Genomic DNA, 12,342 nt, shown 5'->3' on the forward strand with positions numbered 1-12,342 from the left:
CCTTCTTTATGGGAGGAGTGCTGTACTTTCCCAAAGTGACTTTTTTGGGATCTTAACGACTGCACCGCTGAGGGATTAATTTTTGCTCCCCACAGAAAGCAGGGAGCAGCACTTTTGTGCTGTGCCTCACATGGCTGCCAGGGCAGGGTGAGAAGCAGCAGGAGAATTCCTTCCTGGCACCTTCTCCAGGGGAGCAGTGCTGCAGTTTTCCAAGGTGAGTTTTTTGGGCTCTGCGCAATTTCAAATGTGAGGAGTCCATTTTCTGACCACAGAAAGCAGGGAGCAAAACTCTTGTGCTGTGCCTCACATGGCTGCCAGGGCAGGGTGGGAAGCAGGAAGAGAATTCCTTCCTGGTACCTTCTCCAGGGGAATTTCCCAGTTCCCGAGAGACTCCTGGCACCGGCTGCAAGGGGGCTCACAGCCGAAGGGTGGGCCTGGGTGTTGTTGGGGTGGGAATTGGTGATGTCTCCATTCCTTAATCACATTAACACTTTGGAATAACAAATGGATGCTTCGCTCCTTTTGCTCTTTTATCATATCGCTCACAGTAACTGCCGCTGGTTCCTTTTATCATATTGCATGCTATTTTCTTTTATTGCAATATAAGAAACTGCATTTGATATATTCCATTATTTGATATACTTGATAGATTTGATTATATTTGATGTGGAGTTCAGCTTTGCTGTGTATCCAGTCAGCCAGCAAAACATAATTCGGCGTAGTCGGCAGCGTACGAAGTAAAACTCTCTCTATTTAGGAAAAAAAACAATGTTCCTCGACTTGCTATTGTCAGGTGGGAACCATTGCCTTATGGTGTTTGGGCCAGAGTGGTCTGGTGGTGCTGGGCAGTTGGGCCATGCCAGGGACAGAGGTTGTGGTGTCTGGCAGGACGTTTGATGCCACTGTATAGATTCCACTGTATATACGTTTATGTCCAGGGATTCTGTTAAGGGAAGGCTGCTGGCTTGGCAAAGGGACAAGATGTCTGAGCTCCCCAGTTACCACGCTCTGATTTGCTGTTTAGCTCTATGTTAAACACACCTGCGCACATAGGTTAGGCCAAGCTGACTCTCTAAAGCTGTTAGAAGTGACGAATTAAGGGACCTCTCATCCAGGGAGTCAGCCTCGGGAAGGATGGGGAACAAAGAATGGATGGGGAAAAGATCTCCGTTCTCTTCAGTGATGCAGAAAGAGCCTCTGGGTGAGGACGTTGTGGTCGCAGGAGGAGACAAGCCGATAAGAGTGCTGCGATCCGCAGAATGTTGGTTGGAAATCGGACAAAGGTAATTGTTGTGGGGCGAGATCGTGACCTCTGACTCAGATAGCCCCCCGAGAGAGGGCAAGGCCCCGCTTGGGGAGCACGGGGAGCTAGTAAAAAACCTCAGCAGTGCTGTCTGAGGGTGTGTGCTCGTTTGCATTAAAGCAAGCAACTTGTAACCCATCCCGTGCCTGACTGAAAATGCATGTGTAATGCGCTATGAGTGTGCAAGTGCTCTGCTGTCCATAGTGCGTGCCCTCGAGTAACTGGGTGAGCACGCTCAGAGGAAACATTCCCCCGTGCTCCCAGCACTGCCATAAAGAATGCCTGCCTTCTGAAACTTGCAAGCAAGGCTTAGAGGGTTTCTCTCCATGACCGACTTTATGGTATCATTCCCACCATACTGGAGAAAGCAAATCTTTTTCTGTTTGGTGGTGAAAGCAGCTTGGGGAGCGTCACTGAAGTGCAGCACTTTTTTAACCTCAGGTCTAAAGTGCCACCAGTCCTACCATGGAATACATCCTTCCTCAGGCTTTCAGCAAACGGAAAGGATGCAACAAACCCACCCCACTAAGATGTCCTGCACTTTTTTTATCTTCCCTGGAACATGGGGACATGACCCTGCTGGGCCATCTGTGCCACCTGCCTGGGAGCCAAGATGGTGCCTTTACATTTCAGGCTAAGAACTTACCTTCTTTTTTTTCCTTTTCAGTGACTTTAGAGCCATCCTTAGGGAGGCTGGTTAAGCTGGTTTACTGCACAGCTGGTCGCCAGTGGAGGGAAACAGTAAGCTCTGCTATTGCCTCTGGTGTTTACTTGTTACCTTGTCGCTCGTTTGAGTGGTCTTACCATGCCCCAGCAAGCAGAAGCTATCACGCCACTTTAGGCCTTGGTCTAATACTCATGCAAAGCAATATTGGAAGTCATTCTGAGATCTGGAACAGGCCCCAATGTGCATTTTATAAAAGTGCATCTTGGCTGCTCTTTATCTTTGTATGGGTTTTTTTCCCATTTCTCCAGACTGTTGAAGCTCTGAAAGGTGCCGATGAGCTGCTCTCCCTCAGTTTGCTCCTTTGCCTTTGGGGAGTGTGGTTCATGTTTTCTTCATGGCTTTGCAGAGGAGAAAATCCATGAGTACCCCACCTTGCTTTTTTCACCTAAGCTAATTTCAGAAACTGCCTCCTTTAACTTAGACATGAAACTCTTCTTAACCTCTTTGTGCACTTGTAGAAAAGCGGGGTGGGGTGCGGGGTGGGGGATGGGGGTGTCTTCAGGAAGTGCCCACAAAAGAGCCTTTAGGAGACCCTGTCCCTTGACTCACATGTGGGGTAGTGAAGAGTCTGAGAAAGTCATGGGTGTTTTGGTGTTCACCTAAGCAGGTTTTCGTTTTGGTTTTTTTCTTTTTTCTTTTTCATCTTATGTAGCTTATGTCACCAGGTAGTGACAGCCTGGGGATGACAGGAGGGGACAGCAGGCAGTGGCAGTGTGGAGGGTGACCAGAGGGGACAGTAGGTGGGGACAGGCCTGGGGGTTACCGGAGGGGACAGCAGGCAGTGACAGCCTGGGTGGTGACAGGAGGGGACAGCAGGCTGTGACAACCTGGGGATGACAGGAGGGGACAGCAGATTGGGACAGCCTGGGGGTGACAGGAGGGGACAGCAGGCGGTGACAGCCTGCGTGGTGACAGGAGGGGACAGCAGGAAGTGGCAGCATGGAGGGTGACAGGAGGGGACAGCAGGCAGTGACAGCCTGGAAGGTGACAGGAGGGGACAGCAGGCCGTGACAGCCTGGGGGGTGACAGGAGGGGACAGCAAGCCGTGACAGCCTGGGGTGTGACAGGGCACGGGGCGGTGATGTGCCCAGGGCTGTTGGGAAAGCCACCACAGGCGCAGGGGCTGACAGGTGACACTGGGTGATGAAGGTCCCAGGGGGTGACAGGAGGGACACCGCAGCCCTGGAGTGTGACAGGGCACGGGGCAGTGACAGGCTGGGCGACAGCAGGGACACCGGCGGCCCAGGCGGGGCTGATGAAGGCCCCTCCCCCAGGGGCGCTGAGTGGCCCCCTGAGCCCCTCTGTCACAATGCGGAGCCGCCTGGGTTGCCATAGCGAGCAGCTTGGCCTGGCAGCGCTGGTGCGAGGAGGGAGCGGAGGCCGAGCCAGGGCCTGTCCCCATCGTCCTCCCACAGGGGCTGCGAGGAGGAGCCGGCGGGCTCAGCCCGCGCTGCTGGCCCCAGCCCCTCGGTGGGCCCTGACCTGCTGTGGGGGCTGCGAAGCCAGCTGCTGCGTGAGGAGCCATCGCGGAGCGGGCACCGCCTGGCCCCGGCCATGTCGTGTGTCCACTACAAGTTCTCCTCCAGGCTGAACTCTGATGTGGTCACCTTTCACAGCCCACACATCTCCCTGCGCGACCTCAGGCGCCAGATCATGGGTCGCGAGAGGCTGAAGGCGACCCACTGCGACCTGCAGGTCACCAACGCCCAGACCATGGAAGGTGCGTGGGGGCGGCGGGTGCGGGGACCAGGGACCGGCCGGCTGGCTGCGGTGCAGGTGGCCAGTGAGGCGGTTGGGCCACGGCCGGCAGCGGTGACTTGTGCTGGGGCCTTAGAGCTGCTCTTCCGTGGTTGTGCGCTGGCAGCTGCCGTCAGGGCTGTGTGCGCAGTCAGGGACAGCAGCGTACGGGGTTGATGTGCGACACCGCACGTGGAAGAGGTTTGGTTTCTGGGAACCCTTCTAGGTGAAATGATAAGGGAATGTGGGACAATGCCTTGTAATCACAAACCTGCCAGATTTCTTTGAAACCTGGCAGAGAAGGCTGAACGTGATAGAAGAGGAGTGGATGGCTAATTTGAAAGGAAAAAAAGTGGGTTTGGTGACTGAAATTTGTCTTCAGCTACTTTTACTCCACCGCATTGGAAAAGTGGTGCTTGGCTGCTGCAGAAACTGCTCAGTAGCAACGTTTTGGATCAAGAGTGTATCTGTGAGTGAGAATCTATGCAGACCCTGGAAAGCCATCTTGTAGACGAGTGTTCTGTCTAAAGTATACTTGGCATTTCTTGCGAATACAGCTTCTTTGCTACACCAAAGACATTTTCATTCAGATGCTATTGAGCGTCATTTCTTCATTTCTTTCAAATGGTGCATTTTTGTCCTGGTACTACGTGTTAAACGGTGTCAGGGCAGTACTGAAGTTTTATGGCAGATCAGTTATGGTGAATATACCTAAAAATGTTCTTAGAGAAGCCCTAAGTTCTTTTGAATCTCAGAAATGGTGCTTGATTCTCAGAGACGGTAATGGTTTTGTATTATTAGTGTGCTGTTTCAGTTTGGTAATCTACTGTCTGGCAAAGCTTGCATGTGATTAAAGACTTTGGAATATGACTTGTCAGAAATAAAAAGACTTGGAAACCGTCTCCATTCCTTAAACATTCAAATTTTATCAGGTTTTTTTTTTTTTTCTTTTTTCCTGTGGTTCTGTGACATTCCCACAACAGTCTTTTCTTTACAATGTGTACTCATAGGATTTTTCCTCTCCCTGTTTGATGTATTAAAACTTAAACAGAATAACATGTCTGCTGCGGTAACTTTGGCCCTAGCCTTTCAAGTGGTTGGACCTAAACACGCTGTTTACCTACAAATAGGTAAAGTATGTTCAGGAGAGTATCTGTGAGGAGACTTAACAGCATGGTGTTAGGGGTCTTGGGGGTGTTACGGGATCGCGTGTCATACAGCGGTAGAGATAGACATGCAGGTAGAGGCAGATATACAGGTTGTGACACAGATACTTACTGGAACTTCTGTAAGGGTGTCTCCCTGTGAAAATGCAAAAATCCCCCAGCGGTTGTCAGAGCAAAGCTAAGGAATACATTTCAGTGTCATACACATGTATGCCAGATTTTGGGGTTTTATACATAACTGTGAATTTCCGTTTTTATTGAACAGCATCTACGTGCTTAAAGTCACCTTCAGAAGACGAAGGAAAGAACTAGGCCAGGATGTTCTGCCTAAAGGGGGTTCTTGGAGATCTTCCCTGTGGAGATACAGTCGTGGGTTTTATAACTTTGTGCAGGAGTCCTGACTAAATGTTGGCATGATCTTGCAAAGACCCTTCAGTGAACCTTGAGTGAAGATGGCCACCTTATTCAGATTTTTCCGAGCCGCGTGATCACGGAAATCTCGTAATAGAAGCAATGCTAATAGAAGCTAAAAGTAAACAGGATTTTACACATCACTGGGGAAAAAAAAAAGAGATGGTGGACTCTTTTTGAAGATGGTGGGAAGGCAAAATGGATGGTTGGGATGTGTTTGAAAAGGTGGGAGGTGGGGTGGGGGTGTCCTCTTCCGTGCTCGCTATTATAGAGACATGTTCTAGGGTTTTGTAAGCTAACAGGAGCAAAAGCAATGAAAGTTAGATCAGGAAAGAGCCTCATGTTTTAGCAGACTCTGCTTTAGTGACTTTAGAGACCATTTTGCTGTTGGCATTGAAACGATTCCAAACAAATGGGAAAGATTTTGCTGCTTGTGTTTGACTATCAGAACTGAAGATTTCTGGAAAGGTACCGTGAGTGTGTGGAGATGATAAAAGCTTGATGCTGTGTGTAAAATGTTGCTTTTCTATCTGTAAAGGGATTCCCTGAAGTGCTATGTCATGACATGTTAATATCACTCTTACAAACTGACTGATGCTTTCTCTTTATTGATGTTGTTTCCAGAATACACAGATGACAATGCCCTGATTCCGGGGAACTCATCGGTAGCTGTTAGGAGAGTCCCTGTTAGAGGAGTTAAAGCTACCGGCAAGACAGACCTTGGGTAAGTAGCCATAACGCGTTGTGTTCTGTGGGAGGGGTTTCAGTGTGTTCACCTTCTTTGTGGCTGTTGGTTTATGGAGTCATTCCGGTTGTCTCTTTCTTGTTAAAGCTGCTCTTAAATTGTGTTGTGACAGGGCAGATTTGAATGTATTTGTCCCAAAGCAGACTTAGATTTTTCAGCCCGCTGGGACATGCCATTCAAAGTCCAACAGTGGTAACTGTTCAGATGTTTGAATTAGGTTTGGTCTTGGGCTTGGTTTTTCTGAGAGTCAAGTTCTCCATCCTGTTTCCTCTAAGCAGAGATTCCTTATTTTATGCTTTTGCCTGTATTGCTTTTAGAGCAAACGGAGAGACACATTGCAGTGTGAACTGGTGATTTGTTCCCATCTGCCAGCAGTCTGAGTCTCCGTGTTTGACTGCTTCCTTTGTTTGGGGGAGGGGGGCAGGGTATTCTTACACCCCAAAGGGGGGTGTGTGTGTGGGCTGCATACTGTCTCCAGAGGAAAGACTGAGAGTGGCCAGCTGGCAAACCATGCAAACAAGAAGTTTCATTCTTAAGTGATTCCTATTAGTTTCCTAAAGACAATGCCTGTGTCGGGCAAGAGAAAAAGAGCAACGTCCTAAAGCGTATTGCCTTTTGTGCCAGGACGGTGAAGGAACAGTTGATCTTTTCCAAACCTGAAGCTCAGAAAGCACTGGAACACATTCCCAAATGTGAGTAGTTACCTTTCTAAGTTTGTTTTCAGCCTAAGCTGCTCTCTGTGCTCCAGGTATTACTGCTGTATTCCTCAGATTTATGGAGGACAGAGAATCTGATTACAATTGCAGATACTCAAATGTAAGCCTGACTACAGCACTGTTGCTGTCATTGATGTATTCGTACAGTCCAGTTCTGTATCAGCTGCATCAGCATGGTTTGAATGGTCATGTTTTCCAGCCTTCTTCAAGACAGACCTCTCCTCCACCATTAGTAGATATTATTGACTTGTGGGTTTGCCGTGTCTTTCTAATGTTAGTTCTCAATAAATAAAGTACACTGGCAAGTTACAGCGTGTCTCAAACAAACAGTACAGCAGCATCCTAGTACCCATGAAGCATCTGCAAGCAAAAACCCCTGATTTTATGTGGCTCTCCTGTAAGCTTTGGGCATATTACTGCAGTAGGTGTTGCAGTGCTTTCAGACGCTACCAAGGCTTTCTGGATGCCACAGCACTGTGCTTCTAAACATGGCCTGGTTTGGGGGGTTAATTTAGATGGGGATGCTTAGTGCTGTCTTGTCAATATAGCCTCCATTTCTGGTTGGATGGCACCCTCTTCTGGTGTTGGAATGCTGCCCTAACATGAGAGGCTAGGTGCCACTAGCATCAAAGATCCAAGAAATACCTGCACGTGGGGATAAGGGATGAGTGCCGCTGCTCTCCTAAAGTTGCAAATGGATCGGGCAGGTCAGCTTTCTATTCCTTCAGCTGGAAACATTGTGGAAACAACTGGTAGAGTCGTTAATGTTTGGGAATGGTGAATGCATGCTGTCATGGTGGAGAAGCCTTCAGAAATGCGTTAGTCACCTTGTAGTATCTTCCTCAAGGCAAGTGGATGAAGAAACCATGGTGTGGTAATCTAAAGCGTTTCCTCACGCTTCCTCATGTTCAGCAGGTACATGGCTGTACTTGCGAGCCTGGTGGTGGTGTAGCAGTGGCAGGAAGTATGAGCCTTTCTGTTTGTGCAGGACTTGCACAGCAGCCTTTGGGTTGCCTCTGCTCGTGGGACACTTTGGATGATGTATGAATTGTTTGTTAACTGATGGACGGTTGCATGTTTGATTCATGAGTAGCATGCAGGTGCGGCGAATGAAGAGACAGGACGCAGCTTGATGCAAGCAAATGTCAATTTATTGTACAGAAGCACGAGGTTTTATACACTTTCAGAAGCTGCGCGTTTTAAACAGATTGGTTCTTGAAGCTAAGCCTTGCATACTAGGCAATCCCTGATTGGTGGTTAACTACCAGCAATTAACAGCAAGGTGTTGCCTTTCCTTGGCGCCATCCTTGGCGCCATCCGTCTCCCACTCCCCTGTGCTCTGCAAACATGCCTCATCATGTTAATTGTTGTCTAGACAAGCTCGAGCACATTCCCCTCAGCTAACTGATTGCCATGCATGGTCCTAGTTTGCAGCCCGCTCCTGCATCTCCCCCTTCCTGTTGCACAAAAGAACCCCTGAAACCGAGCAAAAACAAGGCGCAAGTAATAGAACAAATAAAAAACCAACGAAGACATACTATCAATGTCAAAACAACCCACTGTCTTTGTTCCGTACAGTTTTACAATTTCCCCTTTTTGTTTTTGAACAGCTAGTACCAGGTTTGCCATGTTCTGCAGGGCCCTTGCAAACATGACAGCAACCAAGGTAATAGCAAACAAACAATACTGCCAATTGAGTGAATGGATGCCAAAAAGGCTGAAATTTTCTCAGATTTTGATAACATGTTGCTGCAGTGAGGCGCCTAAAATCCACGCAGCACATACCATCAAAATCCTCACAGCCATGTCCTTGAACCAACAACAAAAGCAGCGGCAATTTTGACTCACATTCTTAACTGCCTACCAAACAAGGTGATTTAACTCTTTAATGCTTTCCCTGCTGTTACTCTGGATAAGAGAAGAACCGCTGCGACACGTTCCCGTCATAGCCTCCTACTACATTAGTATCTACAGAAAGACAATTATTGACATTCAAAGTATAAAGAATATCAGCTTCTTTTGGATTAACATTATACATAGGTGGAAGGGCACACCAAACAAGAACTGGTTCAGTCAAAAAGTTCGAAACATAGCATGCCTTCTTTGAACATACCTCTGGGGTCATTCCCTTCATTCCCTCTCTTTTTTATGCAAAGAGAAACACTTTCACCATAACAGAGAAGCCCCTATTTACATCTCTGAGCCCGGACACAAACGGCAGCTGTATGCTCCACCAGGCTGAGGGCAGAAATCATTCATGTAGTTACATAGCTATATATCACTACAAGCATGCAGACACCTATTTTTCACTAGATAACCATGTTTATCTTTCCTAGTCTCCTTCACAATACCCAGCTGTTCTCTCATCTCTTGTTAGGTCAAATATTCTCCAGCTTCCTCTCCTATATCTCTCTTCAGACATTCTCTATCCTCCCCTTTTTTGCTTCTTAATTGTGAGGAGGCAAAGGGGGTGTGTAGCTGGGTGACCATGATCTGCTTTATTTTACAATCAACTAAACACTGAATACAGAAAAAAAAAAAAAAGGCATGGGAGACATAAGGCAAACATCAACAAGGTGGTTAAAGATAATTATAATAAATCCTGTAATACTTTTGAGTCATGGCCCAAAGTTTCCCAGCCGTGAGAAGAGACCAAAGGCATCCCGCCCCTGGCTCTGTTGCAGATCTTTGTTTTAAGGCTTTTGAGTTTTGTATACTTTTGTAAATTAATTCACAGTGGTCACTCAGATTCACGTAACACATCCTATCAAAGTCTTCACACTTGTGTCCCTGTGCTAATAATAAAAATCAATAGCAACTCGGTTCTGTAGCAACATATGATGGACAGAATCAACATCTGTTAATAAGCCAGAAAAAAAAAAAAAGTATTTGTAGTATTACTTTGTTTAGCAAGCTAGCAGCCTAATTTACTAAGCAAGTTAAGAGCGTGTACTATTCTTACAGAAGAGATTAGAGAAGCAAAAATCTGTTATGCTGCATTCCAGAACTCAGCCTGAGAATTACAGTCTGCTGTGAGTTCTGCGTTACAATCATTTGACACATGTCGGGGTTGCGATTGTGAAAGTTGCCCGTTTACAGTTTTCATTGCCATTATCACAGCTAGTTGTTTTAAAAGCAACCCTTGAGCTTCCTGATGTTCGACTTGTTGCAAAATATTCTGAAGCCGATCAATCAAGTTAGTATTAAAGTTAGTGACTCTCTAGGACCCTGCAAGACTGTGGCAAGACTCCCGCATCCTGACTGCCTTAATAGCCGTCTCATTCATTTGCAAACAGTTGTCCCTGGGATACCTTGCCTGAGTCACAGAATCGGCACAGTTAATTGCTCCAGCTAACTGCTCATAGTTAACAACAATTCCCCGATTAAGGTTTTCAATCAAGGCCACTACACGTAGCTCACAAAAATCAAATAACCACATCATATACTGTATCAGTTAGTACCATACAAAGCAATAACTTCCAATCATGCAGTGTGAGTGTATAAGGCTCTGCCATTACTTCAAGAAGGGACATAGCAAATGTATTATGAATCCTCCCTTCCCGCACTGCTTTGCTTAACCCTTTAACAGCCTCGTATTGCACAGGCTGCCACTCTGCAGGTTGATTTGTCTGACAAAATACTGAACGTGCCCTAGCGACTCCCAAAACCCATCACTGAAGTGTTTCCCACTTGCATTCCTGCCACCGATCCCTCAGACCCCCTTTCACCCTCCCACAAAATACAATCAATGCATCAGGAGAGACGAGGGGGTGGGGGAAAGGTCTAGCTCCTTTTCCAGATCTATAGGACCTGGATCAAAAGGTTTATCAGTGTCAATAAAATCATTGTTCGAGTTGTCCTGTTCCCGTGCTTGGTCCTGTGTTGTGAGGGTCGCTGCCGTCAGTGACAGAAGCTTTGAGGGCAGAGGAGGTGTGGATGGAATCGCCATCGCTGACGGTGTGTTGAGAAGAGTTGCGCTGTCGGTGGAATTTACAGCTTCCTCTGGTTTAGCACCGTTAGTAGAATTAGTCCACACTTGGCAAAGAGTAGTCAGAATTTGCCACCAAGATGTTAAATGCATTCCCGACACGGAGTTTCCCTCTGCGGCAGCATCATACAGTTGGCTGCTGACCGCTTTAATTTCTTTCAAAGTCTCTAAAGTTTCTTGACTGCTTGCCTGTCTCAATGAGTACAGGTTTCTAAAGCTTCTTAAAATTTCTTCAAATATTTAAAATCTCTAAGGTTTCTTGGCTGCTCACCTGTCTCGATACATACAGGCGTTATCCTCGGGGTTTAGGTTGTCCGCCTGGTCCAGACAGCAAGACGATCGTTCAGCCAAGCCGTCTCCTCCGGAACGCAGCCCTCTTCCACGAGCTGTCTTTTTTCCATCCTTATTCTTCCAAGGCTTCGGAACACCACCATAGGGGTCACCATTTGAGGAGATTGAGGCACGGACTCCCTGATCTGACTAGAAGACCCTTTATGAGTCCATATACGTCTCTTTCTGGGGACGAAGCGTGATTCCCCGTTACAGATTTCCCACAGCTCACCTCTCAACTCCAGAGGGATTTATGGCCAGCCGGCTCCTGCTTCCTTTCAGCAGATCATTCAAAGTTCTGTGGGATTCGCTGCATGTCGCTTAGATAGGCGATTCGAGAGCCCTTCACGTTAGATCCTTAAACAGATCACGTCGGGGTCACCAATTTGCGGCGAATGAAGAGACGGGACGCAGCTTGATGCAAGCAAATGTCCCTTTATTAGTGATTTTCTTACAATTATATATGTTTCTACCTTCTACAGCATTTCAGTAGCGTTTAAAGTTGGCGTCATTCTCTTTGAAAACTCGTTTTGCTTCTGGTTTATGTTTCAAAGGCTTCTTGCAAAATTTAACCAATAGCCCTTGGACTGAGATTTCCTCCCCCTCCAACTTTTAGTGAAGTTTTCCTGTAGCTGTAAACTAAGAAATTCCTACTGTGTGCTCTCAAGAGTGACTGTTGGAAAATGCACTCGGTAGCACTTCCCTTTTTCTATCGTGGATCTCCTCTTGTAGAAGCTGTAGCACAGACTTCTTTAATTTACAAAATGAAATCAATTGGGGACAAACTTTACCCTGATCCAGCAATTTGCATTTACCCTCTGGCAAAGGAGCGGGTGGATTCCTTTCCCCTGCTCTCTAGCTGCCAAGCAATCATTTTTCTAGTCTGAGCTCATTTTGTAGTTGATCCAATGGATAGGAGAGTTCTACAGAAGGAAACCTGTTCCTCCCTCCTTCTTTTGATATTGTGGCTCTAGAAAAGTCATTTAACCTAAATGCCTACATTGTAGAAGGCCAATGTGGTGTGAGAAGGCTTCCATCTATCACCTTAGTTTCATAAAATCCAAAGCTTGTAAAAGTTTTCCTTTACCCATCTTTCAATTTTGTCTTTTTCCTCTCCTCCCCCCCCCTCTCCTCCAGGGAAGCTTATGCTAGAGGGAAGAAGGAAAGCCTCCCTTTTTACCAGAGGAGCCTTCCTCCTCCTCCTCAGATGATCCCATTC

The 12,342-nt window shown here is 47.1% G+C and overlaps 1 protein-coding gene across 1 annotated transcript; it reads left to right on the forward strand.

The window, feature by feature from the left end:
- Positions 1 to 3,584: 3,584 nt before the first annotated feature.
- LOC130159826 (E3 ubiquitin-protein ligase RBBP6-like) lies at positions 3,585 to 6,186 on the forward strand. Its single transcript, XM_056361866.1, has 3 exons — positions 3,585 to 3,750; positions 5,969 to 6,068; positions 6,177 to 6,186. The coding sequence occupies exons 1-3, from the start codon at positions 3,585 to 3,587 to the stop codon at positions 6,184 to 6,186; spliced, it is 276 nt and encodes a 91-aa protein (XP_056217841.1).
- The last annotated feature ends 6,156 nt before the right edge of the window (positions 6,187 to 12,342 follow it).

The sequence above is a fragment of the Falco biarmicus genome, chromosome 16 (genome assembly GCF_023638135.1).
Source record: "Falco biarmicus isolate bFalBia1 chromosome 16, bFalBia1.pri, whole genome shotgun sequence".
NCBI lineage: Eukaryota > Metazoa > Chordata > Aves > Falconiformes > Falconidae > Falco > Falco biarmicus.

Excerpts from the sequence above, each read along its gene's own strand:
- LOC130159826 (XM_056361866.1), top strand. The coding sequence starts at position 3,585 with ATGTCGTGTGTCCACTACAAGTTCTCCTCCAGGCTGAACTCTGATGTG. Across the intron at positions 3,751-5,968 it reads CAACGCCCAGACCATGGAAG|AATACACAGATGACAATGCC; the intron begins GTGCGTGGGGGC and ends TGTTGTTTCCAG.